Here is a 19,871-nt window from a genome sequence, read left to right as displayed (position 1 = left end):
ATTCATTTGACCACAGATTTAAAAATTTTTTAATATACATTGATATAATTATGGGCTTTTTGTTGTGTGTGAGCTAAGCTCTCATTAATTTGAATGATACTGTGATCAAGTTTGTTCTCCATGCCCCACCCCAAGCCTATCTAAATATATTTCTTGAGAATTAAAATCTAATTGTAGGCTTAGTGAGTTTTTGCCATCTTGCAAACAGAGAATAAACATTAATTCATTTTATAGTATTGCTCTTTTTGTCCAGTCTCCTAATGTTGAATAGATTTAGCACATCTTCAGACATAGGATACCTCACTTTACATAGTGGTTTCAGTTCTGAAAAATTGTATGAGACTAAATCTTATACATGAAATCATTTAAAAATGTAATTAGAGGCAGCTAGGTGGCACAATGGATAGAGTACTAGGCCTGGAGTCAGGATGACCTGAGTTCAAATCCAGCCTCAGACACTTCCTAGCTATGTGACCCTGGGCAAGTCACCTAACTGCTGCATCATCTTCTTCAACTGTAAAATGGGGATAATAGCAATACGTAGCTCACAGGGTTGCTGTGAGGATCAAATGAGAGAATATTTGTAAAGCATTTGGCACATAGTAGGTACTTAATATGTGCTTATTACTTTTTTATTTAAAGAAATCCTGGGCAGCTAGGTGGCACAGTGGATAGAGCACTGGCCCTGAAGTCAGGAGGACCTGAGTTCACATGCGGCCTCAGACCAAACACTTGACATTTCCTAGCTGTGTGACCCTGGGCAGGTCACTTAATCCCAATTGCCTAAAAGCAAAAAAAAAGGAAAAAGAAAAAAAATCCTAATGCAAATCCCTTTGTAAAATTTGGGACAATCTCTAGTTATCTTTTAATTTTGTAATCTGAATTTTCATATTCAATATTGAGATTGTCTAGTTGGAGAGGGGTACACTTGTTATGGTAGAAGGAGTTAGGTACCATTACCAGATCGTAGATTTGGAGCTGCATGGTACTTAGGCCATCTATTCTGATGCCCATTTTACAAATAAGAAACTAGAGAAGTTAAGTAACTTCCTTTCATAGATAGCAAGTGGCCATTGGTAGGATTGAAATGAGGTGCTCTGACTCCAAATCCAGTATTCTTTCTACTGTCTTGTGCTGCATCCCTAGAAGTTTAAAACAATTTTTTTGAGAGTGCCTTGTACAGGGGAGAGTTAGTAATTTTTTGTGCCTAATAGATCTTGTTAGACCATGTAAATTCCACAAATCTCTCTTTTAAATATACATATTTTTGTTGTTAATTTGTGTCTGATCCTTCGTGACCCCATTTGGGGTTTTCTTGGTGAAGTTACTGGAGTGGTTTCCCATTTTCTTTTCCAGCTCATTTTATGGATGAGAAAACTGAGGCAGATGGGGGTAAGTGAGTTGCCCAGGGTCACACAGCTAGTAAATGTCGAATGAGGCTGGATTTGAACTCAGGATTTCCCAATTCCAGGCCCAGCATGCTCTCCACTGCGTGTCTCACACACACACACATACACAGACACACACACACACACACACACACAACACACACACACAGAGCTATTAAATTTAACATTGCACTGTGACTTTTGGGATACCTTGTGCATGGATCAAAATCCCATACTGGCAGTTTAAATTGATATAATTTGTATTTCAGAAATGGTGCATAGAGGAATTCCTATTGAAAATGTATTCAGGTCCTCTTTAAAAGCAACTGAGAAGATTGTCTTTGGAATAAATATTATAAGACAAATTAGAATTAATCTAGTCATCAAACATCCAGAGAGTTTATGAATAAATTTCCCTTTCTTGGCTCCTCTTTGAATACTCCCAAATTCAGGAAAGTTAATGGTGGTGGAAAATGTAAATCAAACTTGAATCCAATCATTGAAAGATATTTAAATGTGTTACTATAGCATAAAACAGATGCTTGTAAAATGAAAGAATTATCAGGAGTGTTTTCTTTAGTAATAAAGTTCTATTTGCATTCAGTTTTAATGTTTTAGGAAGAATGTTACTGGAGTATTAAAATTCTTCTTACTGTATTTTCAGTATGTATTACTTGCCAAACTAACCCTGTATATTTGAATTGTAACTACTGTAATCCAGAGTTAAATAAATATAAAATGTGATTAAATGATTCTTGTTACTACATTTATAAAATGGGCAATATATTCTAAATTTTAGTCCATTCCTATGGCCATAACTAATATATGTTCAACTTTTAAAGACTTGTGTCCTTGAGTTATAAAGTAAATCAAGCAGATTTATATTTTATTTAATAGATTTTAATTCATTTCTTGAATATTGAACTTTATTAATAGTGATACATATCTTGAAAACTTATCAAGTTGTGCTGCTTAAAAATGCATTTACTTTTGCTTCAAATGATAGAAGCTGTCTTTGACCCCACTAGCTGACAATAATGAAGGAACAAATGATTTAGAAATATTGTAAGAAAGCAGAGCTTACTTTTTCCTTCAATTTAGACTCAGCATAGACAATTCCATATTAAATATAGTTATTTGTCAGATGCTAACATTAAGCTGAGTCACAATGTGGCAAGCTTCTTTTAGGAGGGACTGAAAAATTGTGATGAGTAAAATCTTAATTAGCATAAAGCGAATAGAAGCACTTTAACAAACAAATTCATGGGATAATTCACTGTCTAACCTGGTTCTAAGATCTTTGTCAGTTGTTACACCTGTTTAGTCTCCTTTGCCAACTTTCCTTTTCTCTTTTTCCGAAACTCCCTGTAATAGTTTCTCTGTTTGTTCCAGCGATAGCAGTATGTGTTTAAAAAGAATGAATTCTTCAGGTATAATCCTATTTAAGGATAGAGTCTCTTGGTTACATAGATATGGCTTTCAAAATAACTAGAGTTCTTTAGAATCTGCAGGTACCCATTTCTTGTACTCTCACCTATTTTGAAATCCAAACCTGATTGTCTATTTTTTCCCCTCTGACCACCTCTGGTAGGTCCAGTTTGCCATTGTGGTTAAGAGCTATGACTGCGTTAGAACCATTCACTCCTATAGTGGTTTTAGTTGATATGAGTTTATTTCACTTCGAAGCAGAAGTTGTGAGGTTAGTGCAGTAGAAAAATGATCATTTGAATGTTGATTTTTTTAAAAAAATCCTCAAAGTACCTTCATTACTGAATAATTTGTCATTGTTATTAGTGTCTAGGGGAAGCAGCTATTATTTTCTTGTATTTACTTTTTCCTCCAGCCTTGTCTCTTTATATTTGTTTGTATAATAGTTTATTAACTTTTTACTAAAAAGCTTTGTGGTATAATTCTGAGAAAATAAATATGCCTCAGATTTTGTGTATGTTTCCAAATCTGTCATACAGAAGATTGTCTTGCTTTATGTGGTAGATTTTGACATTTTTGTTTAATTGACTTCAGTTATATTATTCCTTCTCTTGAAGACCTCATGTTTAGTATAATTCTTCTTTTAAAAAACTATTAAGGTATTCTCAAATTGGCCTTTATTTTCAGTTTTTTCTTTCTTGGCAGTAATGACATTTATAGAAAAGAAAGACATGCATTTTCCTTCTGATGCCAGTTCTTGTTTTCTAAACTTAATATTTAACCTGTGTAAATTGATATCTTTGTATGTAGTGGTAAATACTATTATCAAATTTCATTCCTCCTGTAACAGTAAAATTGTAATTGTCAGTTTTTGAATACTCAGTTTTTAAACAATCTGTGTTCCAAAAGTAGAATTAGTACCTTGAAATTCCAAAACCATTTTCCCATAGTAAGCTTTAAGAATAGAGAAATATGGCTTGTTTTTCTTTGTGCCCCCCAGCAGTGCATCTTGTTCATAATATATGTTCAGCAAATATTGAATGAAAACTTCTGTTGAATCAGTGATATATCTGGAAGAAAAAGGAAGAAGAGAAAGAGAAAGAAGGAGGAGGAGGAGGAGAAGAAGGTAGAAGAGGAAGAAGAAGAAGAAGAAAAAACAGTCATCTGTAGTAGATTTTATACTATGGACACTAGGAACCATATGTATCAATATATCAGGAACTTGCCTCCCCAACCTGCTGAACTGCCACACTTATAGTGTGAGTGAAGAAAGGCAGTGAAGAATCTTCCGCCAGCTGTTAGTTAACTGTGGTTAGTTACTGTGGTTTGGATGGGAGAATTTGTGAAGCAGGACAGTATATGAGAAGGGACACCCAAAATTTTGGAGTGAGAATCCAGTATAAGGACAGCAACTGTAGCAGTACAGGTTTTCTAATTATTAGGAAACCTTTCATGTTGGATCAAAATTTGCCTTCTCTGCATTGGTCCTGTGTGACTTCTAACCAAGTATTCCACTACTACATAATAACCCATCAGATATTTGAAGGCAGATTATATTTCTGCCTTTTGCCTCTTTTTGTATCCCCCGAGTTTAGTACGGTGCCTGGCACATAATAGGTGCTTAATAAATGTTTATTGATTAATTTCCAGCCTCTATCCAGTCTAAATATCCCGGTTCCTTTAATTGATTGTCATATTGCAATTTTGCTCATGTAGCCCAATTTTAATTTCCATCATTATCCAAGTCTAATTTCTGTGGGGTCACTTTGGCTTATTAAGTAGTTTTACTTTAAAAAAAAAAGTAGTCTTACTAAAATATGGCACACAGAACTAAGCATAATACTCCAAAGATAGTCTTACCACAGCATGTCATACAGTGTTACATTTGCCTTCTGGCTACTTTGCCTCTATTGCTGTGGCCTGAGATTGCATTTTTTGTTGCTGTTGACTTTCTGTTAACTGATGTTGAGTTTGGTATCGACCAGAACCCCAAGTTTTTTTTTTTTACACAGATGCTTAGTCACACTTTTCCCATTCTGTTATTGTGCTATTTTTTTGAACCCAAATATAAGAATTTTACATTTATCTCTGTTATATTTCATCTTAGTAATGTTAATCTGTTGTTACAGTGTGTTGTGATGTTTTTGGATCTCAATTCTATTATTCACCGTATTGGCCATTCTTTTCAACATTTCAGAATTTGTAAATTTGATGTAGACCTTCCTCCAATTCATTGATAAGATTGTTGAACAGAAGGAAAGCAGAGGGACTTATGAACCTTCACTAGAAAGCTCCTTCTAAATTGGCGTGCATTAATCAACATTCTGGATTTAGTCTTTCAGCTAGTTTTGAATATGTCTAACTGTACTATTGTTTCATCCACTTACCTCCATCTTATCCATAAAGATATCATGAAAGACGTTGTTAACTTCCTTGTTGAGACTCAGGTAATCACTGTCTTTGCATTCCCCTCATTTGCTAGTTTATTAACTATGTCAGGAGGAAAACCAAAACCAAGGGTTTTCTGGCATGGCATTCTTAATGTTCTGGTTTTTAGTAATCACCTTTTAATAAGTGCTTATGAATCACCCTTTTAAAAATAACGCTTTCTAGAATTTTTTCAGGAATCAGTGTCTTGGTTGCTCATAGAGTTTGTAGAATCAGCCTTCTTTGCCTTTTTGAAAATTGGGATGTTTATCTGTTTCCAGTCCTATATTGCTTTCTTTCTTGTCTACAGTTCTTCAGAACTCATTAATAACATTCACATTGGCGAGTCTTTTCTATACCTTAAGGTCCGAGTTGACCAGGCCAGATGACTTGAACATATTGAGGGTCACTTCTATGCTCTCTTCATTTATTTTGGATTTCAACTCCTTAAATTTTTTTTCCATTTTCTTACATATCATACCCATAAGCTCAGAGTTAGCAGGGACCTCAGAGGTCATCTAATCCAACCTGTTAGACATATAGTTGGAATTTACTCTGCAACATCCAGTCTCCATTTGAAGACCTCCAGTAATTGGGAACTCACTAGCTGGGGAAGCGGCTTATTCCATTTTTTGTTAGCTCCACTTGTTAAAATTTACCTTTTTTTAAATCAAAGCTGATAAATATTTCTTTGCAATTTTCACCTATTCTTTAATCTGAAGATCATTTGATAGAGAAGGTAAAAGGAAAAATAAGAGTTGACAACCAATTTTTTATTCAAGAATTGAATGTCCAAAAAAAGGTAGATTGATATGTTATTATTTTTGTTCAGCTTGATTCAAGCTGGTTTTCATGTCCTTATAAAGGATAGGACTACCCAACTGAATGTAAAGTTAACTTTGATTAAATCATGTCAAAAGAATGTTACAAAAGAAAGCCAACAATTGGAAAAGAGTGAAGTCTACAATATTAGGAAAACTTATATGAAAGAATATATTTGAGAATATTTTATTATTGAGAATCACTTTTATGAAAGAATACTGTTGGAACAGATCAGTGAGAACTCAAACCTAAATAAGAGAAAATAAAATAAATGGGTGATAACATTAAGATACAAAAGGAAAAGAAGCATAAATTTTTTTGGTCATTTCATAAGGGGAATGGAGGAGAGACAAAGATAAAATTATAGGAGCTACAATACTTGGTGAGAAGTCATTTAATAATTCTATTTCCTATGCTTATGGGTGGTTGAAAATATATAGATAATCCCTCAGGCCTTGTTATCAGAAAGGTTAGAAATCCTTTGCCCCAAGGAGCTTTTTTTTAAGTAGTTACTTTAAAAAAAAAGAGTCATTGAATAGAATGACTTTATTTCCTTTGTCCCCCCTATTTGGTAAAGGGTAATTAGCAGTAGGGAAGTATGGAAAAGTCTTCCAACATAAAGAGAAGGAGAAGCAAGGAAACTGGATAATTTACAAACTGAAACAGTATCCCTGAAAAAATCTTGTTGATGGGTCATTTCTTTGCTAAAAATATTTGTTGATAATGATATAAAGGGGGAAAAAATCTGCTTTAAAAATTAATGTATTGGGGGCAGCTAGGTGGCGCAGTGGATAGAGCACCGGCCCTGAATTCAGAAGGACCTGGGTTCATATCGGCCTCAGACACATAACACTAGCTGCGTGACCCTGGGCAAGTCACTTCACCCCATTGCCTAGCCAAAAAAACAAAACAAAACAAAAAAAATAATGTATTGACAGATGCTAAAATTCATAATATGAGAGAGTGAGGAGATGGAGTAGGTACATCATTTACTTATTTCATAGAAAGAGAAGTATATCTTAGTGAATCTTCACTTGAATGTTCCTCTGTTGACAATCTCATGGAAACTGAAGTCATCTCTTCCCTCTTCAGTGGTAATGTGGTGTTTTTTTCCCCACATCTTGGAGGGATAATCAGATGATAAATAGATGATAGAAGTTGTCTCTGTTCATTATTTAATGTAGTTATATGAGTAGGTTCAAACTGTTAGCATAAATATCCCAAGTTAGCTACCTTAACACCTATATAGTCTCAGAATTGTTTTTTCAGGGGAAAAAAGTATCCTTATTGAAAGCAGACAAATCACTCTAGGATATTAGATTTTTATACCTTAATATGAATAATCCACCATCATGATGAAACCAAGATTCATTGACAATAAGTTTACTTTGGCCCTGGCACACAATGACCATGAATTTTAAATTCCTATCTGAAAGATAATGTTGAAAAGCTAGTTCCTTTATTGGAGGATTTTAAAGTATTGATCACTTATTGTTTGAACTTTCTGGAAACTAAAACCGTAGTTAGTGATCAGATTTGTTACTGTCATGGAGTGCAAAAATATGAAGAAAAATGTTGCTGTTTTTGTTTATAATGTATACTAAATTTAAGCTAAGTTATAAGGTATGCTGTTGAAGTGTGGAAGATACAAGAGTGGAGCTACAGATAACAAGTTTATGCTTGTATTTCCTACTGAAGAAGACTTTCACACAAGTTATTTCCATGGGTAGGTGATAAGAAATATCACTCTGCATGTATATACATCTATTACATATATATATATATATATAATATACATTTTGCATGATTATACATGTAGGAGTGGTACAATTTTGACTTTGATGATGACGTTTTAATACAGTATTTTATTTTTCCCCAATTACATGTTAAAACATTTTAAATTACATTTGATTAATTTAATTTTAAAAGTTTTGAGTTGATAATGATTTTTTGTTTAGATCTAATTTGAAATTTCTAGTTCTTTCCATATTTTGATGAGTTTTTTTCTCAGTGATCTTGGCAAAAATGGTTAAAAACTCATTCACTGAAAAAATTTAATTGAAAGGAGCTAAATATTTTAACTTAAAATGAGTTCTTTCCCCAAAGATGTTGTCAAATAGTCAATATTGTACTTGACCCTCGTATCTTCTGCACTCAATGTGTGTATGTTTTTAAGAGATCACACAGTATGTTGATATATGTGTGTGTATGTGTGTGTGTGTGTGTATATATGTATATATGCATATGTATGTACATATATATCATTTCAAACTCTGACGATAACGTTACGGAAGATATCACACACTGCTGTCTTATTTTTTAAAAAATTATCGTGGTCCAGTCTTTAATTTAGACTAAACTGTATACCCGTCAATAAAATCATAAGTCATTCCTCAACTATTTAATTAAAAGGTCCCTGTTAAAATTAATTTTCCTCTTTTTGGGGAATGAAGATCATTTTTCTTATTAAATCATCTGAAATTTATTTTAAGTATAATCGTCAGAATTTCATAATTGTGGCATGTTCGCACTTTATATGCTGGCATCTAACTATCCATTTACTTTTATGTTGAATTTAAATTTTCTTTTTAAGTTTGTAACATTCCATTAATCTGTGGGATAAGTTGGAGGAACAAAGACCAAAAAAATATTGTTCCTTTTTCCTTCAGTGGCAATTTATAAAAAATTGGATCTTTAAATAATAATTTATTTTTGAGTAATGTTTTAGTGTGATTAGCTGAGCTTTATTTCTCTTTGACCAGTCAGTGGTTGTTACAATATCCATTTGTAGGATGACATAAAAATATCCCTTATGGAGATATTTTTAGGCTTGTTGCATATTGCCTTTAGTAACAAATGACATTCTTTTTTATGTCTGTTTTATTCTAAATCTGATGGGATTTAGAGTTATGGGATTTTGTATGATTAGAGGCAAGGTAGTACAGCAGAAAAAGCATTGCTTTGGAGTCAGAGGAACCTGGATTCAAATATGGGTTCAAATATGTGACCTCGGATAAGTCTCTAAACATCTCTCAGCCCTAGATCTTTATCTGCAAAATGAAGAGGTTGGACTAGATGGCCTCTGAAACCACTGCAAACTCTTAAGTTTATGATCCAATTTTTTCTTATCTTGTTAAGGAAAACTTTTAGTTTAGGCATTGTTTTTGAGAGGACTTAAGACAGCTGTTTTTATTTTTGTTTTTAGCAGGTACCTGTCCAAATAGCATGAATAGTGAGTTACTTTAGTGTGGACTGCTGGAGTATCCTCGCTTTAAAATGCTTCTCAGTAATCTTCAGGAATGCCAGTCAGAATGGGAAGGATCTCTTTCTTAACCTTCCCTATGAAAATTTGAGCATCCTTCAGTGTGATTTCTATTTTGCTACTTTCCTAACTTAATTAACAAATTACTCATTATTTATCTGAATAATATAGTCTTTTGAGTGAAGAGAAAAAAATTGTTTTGCACAAGGTGTTCTCCATTATAAGCATTTCAAAACAAAATCCTGAAAATGGATACTGTGGATTTATTGATTTTGAAAATAGATTTATATTGCAAATATTATAAACATTCTGTTGTCACAGTACATTACTTGGAATAGACAAGTCAGTCATGAATTGCTCTTGTGTTGTATTTGTTCACTTTGTTTCAGAAACTGCTGGCATTTCATATATTTCAAACTGCAGTGCATGTGTCCCATGAATGTTAAGTAAGGAAGATTTCCTTACTCTCTTTCTTGCTAGGCTAGAGCTTTGATTAGTGTAATCTATTAAAAGTTATATACTCTCAAATCAGTGAAAAAACCCCACAATTTCACTTGTTAATGGTTTATATCAATTTTACACTTTTAAAAATTTCTATAAAAGTTCACTTTCATCTTCTATGGAGTGGAATCGTTCCTCTTACTCTTAAAATTTTGTTCTTTAGGATCATGAAAAAATTAAATATGATGTTATTCAGTACAATTATATATTTTCTTTGAATGAACATTTTTCCTCGTTCTGAAATTATGTACCTTTGTAAGCTTGGGGTACCTCTCTAGTATCACATTTTGCTTAAATATTAGTTGTATGAAGGACAATTGTTCTGCTGCAAATACAATAAGATAGTGAAAGGAATCTGACATTTAGAGAGTTCTTCTGTTTTTTTTTCCAGGAATATTTTCCTCCCCATATAGAGATACAGTATACATTTTCTTTCTTTCCCAGATGGACCTTCAGTTGTAGCTCATTATGATATATCTGACACCAACTCTGACCCAGAAGTGGTAAATGTGGACAATTTATTGGCGGCTGCTGTAGTTCAAGAGCACAGTAATTCTGTAGGAAGCCAGGACACAGGAGCTACCTGGAAGACCAGCGGGCTTCTAGAGGAACTGAATGCTGAGGCAGGTTGGTCGACTTTAACCACTTCTCTGATGCCATAACATGCATGTGTCCTGGCAGTAATTTTCCTTTCATTTGTAGCCTGCCTACAGAACAGAATGGGTCAGATCAGATTCATTTTCTATTAAATGAATGGCAAGTGTCTGTCCAGGATATAGTATTGAGTCACTTAGATTTGTGAAGACAGTTGGAGATTCCACTAGGATAGTGTGGTGGCAGTGAAATATCTCTGGATTTGAGTTCTGACTCTTTTACTTACTCCCTGTATGATGTGGGGCAAGCCACTTATCCTCAGATTATGAACACTGACTCCACTTCAACTACTCTGAGGACAATTATTTCTTAAGACCAGAATCTACTTGCTATAGATAGCTGGAGGATTGTGCACATAACTAGGCCTCAGTCTTTCCATCTTTAACTTCTCACAGATTCACCTGCGTGCATCCTCTCTCATATAAACATACATATCCACCTTTACTCTGTGCTGCTATTCTTTTTAGTTCTTGTCTGGTTATCTCAGAAGAATAGTGCCTCACCCTCAACCCCCCCCCCCTTCTCCCTGTTATTCCATTTGTGGACCAAGAAAAAATCCTAACTCTGTGACTGGTACGGTTGTCATGTAGGAGTAGTGCTAGGGATACCACAAGAGAGGGAATTCCTATGGTTTGAATGAAGTTAGGCTTGAGAGGCTGTATTATTAAACTCTATACCTCTTCTGGAAATCCTCCTTCAGATTTTCCCCAAAATTCTCAGTTTACCTTCTCCTTTCTTAAAAGTAAATGTGACTTTTCTCAAGCACTAGGCTTTAAGATAAAAACAAACAAACATAATTTTGTTAATCAGTTTAGTTTTCCTGTTTTGCCTAGAGATTCTTAATGTAACAGTATTGTAGAATGTAAGCTCAAGGGCAGGGACTCTTGTCTTTTTTGTCTTTGTAGCCTTTCCTAGTGCCAAATTTAGTGCCCTGCGCATACTTGATGTTTAATACATGCTTGTTGAATTCTACTTTTTTTTTTTATTATATATTCACATTCTTTAAGAATAAGCTAACTGGGCTTTTGTAGGCCAACCCAGAAATTCAATTATCATTTGTAACATGGTTTGTATGGGAAATAAATTGTTCCAAATAATGAATCTATAACTGCATGTTTAGAACACAGTTTCTTTTGTGTTGGGTATTGCCGGCTTTGAAATTTTTAGGAACCATAAGGGAGGTTAAAAGAAGATTATTGCGAGGGCCTTTTTTCTTAAAAAATTTACTTGAAAATATTTTCACTTGTAAATTTCTTTTTTGTTACTTACATTGAGATTTATTGTGATTGAGTTAGTTTGGAGTTTTTTAAAAGGCGTTGGACTAGGAGGCAAGAGGTTGGGCCAGTACTGAGTCTTCTGCTAATGAACTATGAATACCTTAAGGAAGTTGCCTTAGCTTCTTTGGGCATCAGTGGCTATCTGTAAAATGGGTAGTAATAATTAAATAAATTCACTATATTGTTGTCCAGGGTGTGGATGAGGTAACATAAGAAAGCACTTTGAAGAGTATAAAACATTACATAAATATAAGGCAGTTGACATTGCTGCCTTCTTAGGTATAAGGAATAAACTACAGGATTTTGCGTGTTTATTCATATTTTGCTTTATGCAGTCTGTGTTCATGTAAATTGTTTATTTAAGTGGAGTCACATCTCTTTGGCTCAGTCATTTAAAGGATAATTTCTTAATATTGATCTTAAATTGTCAATGGCTCCTTATATAGGACTCCTAGTTTCTCCTCCTTTATCAATTTAAGAGGAACCCTGTGCTGATTTCTTTTTATACTTTAAAAAAAATAACACCACAGTTAGTTTGGAATTTCATTTAACCAGAATTCCTTGCTAATGTTAAGGAATTTCCCCCTTCTGAAGTCTTTTTAGTTAAGCTTAAGTTGAGCTTCTTAAATACACCTATACTAAGACTATAAATATTTCAACATCTATGTTTAATAAACACATTATAGCTTCAAATAGTTTTTAGTTTAAATATTTTCAAAGTTCACTCATTCAATATAAATTCTTTTTTAGAGTTTAGATTATGTTAGAGAATTTGGTCATTGTCACAGTTTTAACAAACTTTGTCCTCGCCTCCTCTAAACCCCAATTTTAGAATCATTTTTTCCTCATTGTTGTTCTAGTATCTATCAAGATTGTACCTCAACAATGTGCCAATGTATCAACAACTTTATCTATACTGTCAAGTTATATCAGCAGAAAACCAATGTATTAATCTGAGAGTATATCTGTCATGCCATAATGTAAAGATACATACATTAAATGTTTGTCCCTGATTTGCCTCATAATTTTGGACCTAAAAGACTGATTGTTTAACAGAGTCAAATGGTTCCTTGTATGAGATATCTGAAAGTGAACTTGGATTTCAAAAAGCTATTTCAAGTTTCATTTTGATAAAAAGGAATACCTCAGGCTAAACCTTGCAACCTGGATTGCATATCTGTAATTCTAAAATTGGAGCAGATCTGAGATAGTTATCACCCCAGTGAGGTCAGAATAACCTACCCATTTTTATAAAAGAGTTGATGTTCTGGGAACCAAGTGGACGTCACTGAAACCAAGACAGAACAACTAAATCAACAACAAATTAAGGAAAATGAAGTAGAAGTCAGGCCAACCACTAGTCATCAAAGGAATTGGACCATTCAGGTACTATGTTTTACCACTTGCTTCCTTTTTCTTGCTTGTTGCTGTTACTAAAAACAGTAGTAAATTGACTAGAGTGGATTCCCCATTGTACCTGGGGATTCATTGTTCTTGTTAAATACATTAGTCTGTCTGAAAATCTTTCCTTTTTATTATAACCACCAGCAATTCACTGTAGGCTAGGTTTTTGCTTTTTTTAAATAGATAGGAAGGATGGAAAAAGAGGAAAGTGGATTCTTTTTAGCCTTGGTGGACTTAAGAGTGTGAGACACTTTTGTCATGGTAATTTAATTTATCTAGAGACCTTTCTCAAAAGTATTCAAGACTCTGTGTGTGTGTGTGTGTGTGTGTGTGTGTGTGTGTACATGTACGTGTGTATGTATTTATATTCTCATTTATTCCCTCAATATTTTATTTATAGGAAGATAGAAGATAAGTGTTATTTCTCTTCTTAAAAATTAATAAATTGAGGCACAGAGTGGTTTTCCTTATTGTCATAGCCATGTAGTAGTGAGATAGAGAATTTAACTTTAGACGCTTTATTTCTAGGTCAGTGTTAGATCAGTAGTAATGTTGTGGCTGAGCTTTCCCATGATGGCTGTTTTTAGTCAGCTCATTACTCTGTCTTTGATAACTTTTAATATTAATAGTCCTGTGGGTGATTGTAGCTATCAAGAAGAGTAATTCTCGGTAATGCATTTTTGGGAAGGTGTCAATAGGCTACATTAACCTCACTTTGGGGTTTTTGTTTACTTAGATGACAGTGGAGCATAACTTAAATATGTTCCAGGTTGGTTGCCTGCTTCCTCTGAATGATATAGTTTAGAGAAATGATCTTTCTAACGTGTGTTGAGTTATGTGTTTTGGATGTTGGTCAAAAGATTCAGGCACATCAATGGTATTATTTTTTTAAATCAAAGGGTATGACGTGAATGTTTAGAATAATGCAGTCATTTATTAGAGGTATATTATAATATTTTGTATCTAGAATTCCTTGTTAGTATATAGGAATTTCACCTTAAAGAATCCTAAGAAACCAAAATGATTATGTCATCTTAAATCTTTTTAATGCCTTGTGCCAGGTGATGATAAAACAAAGTGGATCACACAGAGGGGAAAAAACTATCACTGCTCTCTTAATTTTTGATTTCTAAAGAAACAAAAAGGAATGGAATGTAGAAGGTACCTAGGAAATTAAATTTGGCCCTTGCCTAGTAGACTTGAAAATCTTAAGAGAGTTAAATTTGTCATTTTATTTTTCAAAGAAATAATTTTCACAATGTAATCTAATTGCCATTCTTCAATGGTTATTCCTCCTGTAGTAGCTCTGTTCTGACTTCTTTATATAAGTTGAAAAGGTCCCTTGTGCGAAGACAAAAACTTAGAATTTTCTAACAACTATAGAAATTAGGGAAGTTGTTTTTTTCAGAGATGTGTATGGGCAGTGCAAAGAGACTAAACAGACAGCCAGCTGCCATCATAGATAAAGATAACCATTTGATCTATTATACAGTTTAATATATGATAATTGTGGTATTTACACTTCTTTCTCTGCAGGCCTGATTCTTGCATCAGAGCTGGAGAAGACCACCATCACCACTGGCAGTTTCTCAGAGAACATTTTAGAGTTTTTGACTTCCCTGCTTGCTCTAGACATCCGATTTACCAATGGGCTCCCATGAAACCAGGAGGGAGCCAGTAAAGAGGCCAGAGGGGATTAGGGCTTGCATAGAAAGTCCTTAAAGAAATTTGTGACATGCTGTTAGGAGGGTCTCAGTGAAAGGAAGAACCTGTAGTCTGTGGCTCCAAACAGCTGAAAGCAGATGGGAGTGGGGCTACATCCCTCACCCTTTAAGGTGATGTCCCAGTATGGAGAACAGCATCTCACAGGCCTGGAGCAGATCCCAGCTGCCTTATCATCATATAACACATCTTCCTTGCCTTAATGCTAGAAATGTGGCTGATGAGCTCACACCCCTAGTTTGTAAGGTCCCAGCATTTGCCATAAGATTTGTGTTTTCAGATTTCTATCTCTGAGCACTTGTTTGATTTGCCTTATTTTATCTTGTTACTGATTGTCTTTGATAAAAAATAAAAAAAAATGCCAACCACAAAAGAACAGAGTCCTGCTTTTTCCATTATCATTTTTTATTGAGTTGTACAGGTTGAAGTAACTGAACCAAATATGTCAGGTTTTATTTGCAATTTATATGTACTGGGGCAAAAAAGAATTTTGGTGGGTTGAATTGGTGGGTATGTTTGGGTAAAGTTTGTACTTACTAATTACTGCATTTATGCTGGATGAACATGGGGATTATAAAATTTTGTTAAAAGGTACAGTGTTTTTCAGATGTCATTATAAAGTCACAATTACAGATAAACTAATGGTATATTAGTTATCAAAAAAAGTCTTTTGTGTTCAAGCTGAGTTTGACACTATCATTATAATTTAACTTTTACAACTGTATTTAATAGGTAAACAATAGATAGGACCATGTTTAACAATATCACTGACTAATGTATTTCTCAAATTATCCCACCAAATAGGATTTTCATGACCAGTTTCTTCTGTCAGTAGATCCAGGAGTTAAAGCACTGAGAACTGTCAGATTCTTTCCCTCTTACATTTTTCTTTTGCAAGAATAATCAAGGAGAAAGAGTTGCCATGTTTGTTATAACCTATTTGTTGTTTTTCAGGGCTGTAGCTCAGTGGTCTTTCTGGAAGCTACTCCATGCTTCCCAGAAAGTGGCAGGCAAAGCAAATTTTGGGAGCCTGTTAGTAGTAAATGCTTTTCTCAGTGAAGGTGTAATATTCACGGGACTTTGAAGTATGAATCTTAATCCCTTTAAGATCCTGACATTAATATTAGAATTTCCTTGTGTTACATTAAAGTTTTTCTAAGCCTGAATTCCCATTGATAAAGTGAATAATTTGAATTTTAGTTTTATATCTCGTAGTATTTTATAGTGCCCCTTCCTTCTTTCCTTCCTTTCTTCCTTCCTCCCTGCCCCCAGACAGCACATCAGAAAGTTCGACTTTTGGGCAAATAGCAAGGCCCAGGGGTCTGACCAGTCAGATGGTCTCTCTTAGTAGGCTGTTGGCAAGTGCAGAAGAAAGAGAATGCTAATGTACAAACACATTCTTATTATCTATTCAACTGACAAAACCATATCTGTTTTTGATGTTGAACCATTTGGCAGTGCCAGCAACTTTTATCCCTGGGAAAGTCATTTTATGTTGTAGTAGCAACTAGGTGCCACAGTGGATAGAGGGTTGGGCCTGGAATCAGGAAGACTTGAGTTCAAATCCTACCTCAGACACTTAGTAGCTATGCGACCCTGGGCAAGTCACTTAACCTCTGTTTGTTTCAGTTTCCTCATCTATAACATGGGGATAATAATAAGATTGTGAAGATAAATTATATGAGGCAATATTTATAAAGCTTTTTGCAAACCTTAAAGTGCTATATAAATGCTAGCTGTTGCTGCTACTAGTACTACTGCTAGTCCTACTACTAGTACTACTACTGGTACTACTACTGCTGCCACTGTAATGGCCACCTCTTGGAGCCTCAGTTTTCTTATCCCCAAAATTAGGATGATAACAGCACCAATTTCCCAAAGATTGTCATGAAGATCACGTGAGACTATTTGTGTTAAATGCTTTGCAAACCTTAAAATGCTGTATTAATGTGACCTAAGCAACTGGTGTTGGTGTTATGATTCCCAAATCTCTATCTCCTGCCTTTACCACTCTCCCAGGCTCCATAGTTGAATTTTCTAAAGCCTCTTAGGTCCTGTCAATACACAGCTGTCCTGCCAAACTTAATGTGCATGGAAGCTAATTCATTTTTCCTATGAAACTCTTTTTCCTGACTTTTTCCTCCATTAATGTCACTATAATTCTTCTAATCATTATACTTATACCCTCAAAGTCACTTTGGATTCCTCCTACTCATTGGCCCACCACACCCAATCAATTGTTAAGTCTTATCAATTCTAATCCACAATCTTTCTTAAGTATTTCTTGATATAGTAGAAGGTATGATGGACTTAGGAAATCTGGATGGTTTGGGGGAGGTTGATTTTTATTGAAATACGTAATATGGTATTGTGGATTTTCCCCTTCATTGACTGATGATGCAGTGTGACATAATGGAAAAACTACTAGATCCAGAATCAGAGGAACTAGATTTGAACCCTGGCTTTGTGACTTAATAACTACGTGACCTGAATTTCTTTAGGCTCTGGTTTCCTTATATGTAAATGAGAGTGTAGGACTATATTATTTCTAAGGCCTCTTCAAGCTCTAAATCCTAAAATCATTGTCCTAAGGTCCATTTAGGACTATTTTCTATCTCCTGAATGCATCTGTCACTCTTATTGTTGTTCAGTTATTTCAGATGGGTCTGGCTTTTTGTGACACCATTTAGGGTTTCTTGGCAAAGATATTGGGGTGATTTACCGTTTCCTTATCCAGCTTATTTTCCAGATGAGGAATGGAAGGCAAACAGGGTTAAGTGACTTGCCCAGGGTCACATAGCTAGTAAGTGTCTGGGGTCAAATTTGAACTCAGAAAGATAAGTCTTCCTGACTCCAGGACCCACAGTCTATTCTACTGCACCACCAAGCTGTCCATGTTGTCACTCTTTGCTTTTGCTAACACCATTCCCTGCATTTGGAATGCCTTCTCCTTTTTCTATTGAAATCCTGCCTATTTTTTAAGGTCCAACTCAAAATGCCACCTCCTCTAGTAAGTCTTCCCTCACCCTTTTCTCTGTCTTGGCTACACAGAAGTGTTCCTTCGCACCAAAAGTATCATAGCAACTTGATAATTCCTCTTCGGCATTTGTTTCATTTTGTATTGTAATTGGTTATATACTACTTATTAGAACGAATTCTTAACCTGGGGTCTGTAAACTTGTGTTTTAAAATTTTTTTTTAAATAACTTGTAATATAATTGGTTTCCTTTGCAATCCTATGTATTTTATGCATTTAAAAACATAATTCTAAGATATCCATAAACTGCTAATGGGGTTCATGACACAAAAAGGTTAAGAGCCCCCATGTTAGATTGTAAGCTTCTTGAGGGCAGGGACCACATTTTTTTGTTTTTGTTTGTTTTTTTAAAATCATTTTTCTCGCACGTATCTTGTACATAGTAGGCATTAAAAAAATACATCAAAAAGCATTTATTAAGCACTTATTATGCCAGGCACCATTAGCTACTAGAAGTACTAATATAGAGAATGAAACTAACCCTACCCTTAAGGAGCTTACACCCTAATGGGAGATACAAGTGCATGCATAATTATATACAGAATATATATAAAAAGAATAAAAATAAAGTTGTTAAATACAAGTTATTTTGAGAAGCCTTCTTCATGTAGAAGCTTGAACTTTGATCTTATGGAAAAGAAGACTTAAGAGGTGGAGGTGAGGAGGGAGTACATTCTGGGGATGGATCACAGCCAGGGCAAAGGCTGGAAAATGGTTTTGTTTTGTTTTGTTTAATGTGAGGCAGTTGGCGTTAAGTGACTTGTTCAGAATCACACAGCTAGTGAGTATTATGTATCTGAGGCTGAATTTGACTTTAGGGCCAGTGCTCTATCCATTGTGCCACCTAACTTCCCCAAAGGCTTAAAAATGGAATGTCATGTGTGAAGAGCAGAACAGAGGAGGGGGATTCACGTAATGGGAAAGATAGGTTGAGGAAAGGTTGTAAAGCTTAAAAATATTGTTCCTGCCTTTCAGTAGAGAGATGGTTGACTAGAAGTGCAGAATAAGGCATACATTTCCAGACATGCTTGCTTTGCTGATTAGTTTTGTTTAACTAGTGGGGAGCAGACAGATCTGTGCAGAATAACGGTAGTGTAAAAACAAGTATCAGGGTTTTTTTAAGGCTTATTGAATTATGTGGTAGTAGACAAGCCACTTGATCTTTTTAGGCCTCAGTTCTAAAGATCTAACATATTGATCTAAAATTCAATGATCTGCATTAGTTAGGGAATTAATTAGGGAAACTTTCTTAGTAAGGAAGTTTTTGAAAAGATTCCTGAAGGGGGGCGGAAATGTGATACTAAACAAAAAGTTGCAATTTTTTCTTTGTAAAGAGAATTAGGAGAACACTGATAAGCTGCAGTTTCCAGAGGAAGGCAACTAGGATGATGAAAGGCCATGAGGCCATGTTATATGAAGATTGGTTGAAGCTGAGCATATTTAGACTAAAGAAGAGAAGGGTATGATTATTGGCTTCTAGTATTTGAAAGGCTGTCATGTTGGGGAGGGTTTAGAATTCATCTGTTTAGCCCTGGAGCAATGTGTAGGTGTTTCAAAGAGGCAAATTTAAACGATGTCAGGAAAAAGCTTCCTAATGATTAGAGCTGTCCAGAATTGGAATGGACAGCCCTCTTTGGAAGGCTTCCAGCAGAGGCCAAAGCATTAGTCGCCTATGCCATGATGGGAATTGCTTTTGTGTATAGAGGCTGAACTAGATGGCCCCTGAGAGAGCTTGCACTTTTAGATCTTTGTGGTTCTGTGAAGGTATAAAGGTGGCAGAGAGTAACGGCCAAATTTGACAAATCAGAAAACCCAAGTACAAAGTGGCAGTCCAGGAATTGATTCTACTCTTTGGTGGTGTTTCTTATGAATATGAAGTTGCAGAGACGTTTGTACTTGGGAAGTTTTACAGTACAAAGTATTACTTGACTTATATAGTTACTGTTATA

The 19,871-nt window shown here is 34.8% G+C and overlaps 1 protein-coding gene across 1 annotated transcript in view; it reads left to right on the top strand.

The window, feature by feature from the left end:
- ARK2N (arkadia (RNF111) N-terminal like PKA signaling regulator 2N) overlaps window positions 1–19,871 on the top strand; it is a 118,640-nt gene that overhangs the window by 86,939 nt on the left and 11,830 nt on the right. Inside the window, 1 exon segment of the mRNA XM_020985763.2 lies at window positions 10,273–10,455. Within this exon segment, the coding sequence (XP_020841422.1) occupies window positions 10,273–10,455 (183 nt within the window).

Source organism: Phascolarctos cinereus, unplaced genomic scaffold (genome assembly GCF_003287225.1).
Source record: "Phascolarctos cinereus isolate Bilbo 61053 unplaced genomic scaffold, phaCin_HiC Scaffold_4;HRSCAF=312, whole genome shotgun sequence".
NCBI classification, from domain to species: domain Eukaryota; kingdom Metazoa; phylum Chordata; class Mammalia; order Diprotodontia; family Phascolarctidae; genus Phascolarctos; species Phascolarctos cinereus.
This window is presented reverse-complemented; position numbering and strand designations above follow the sequence as displayed.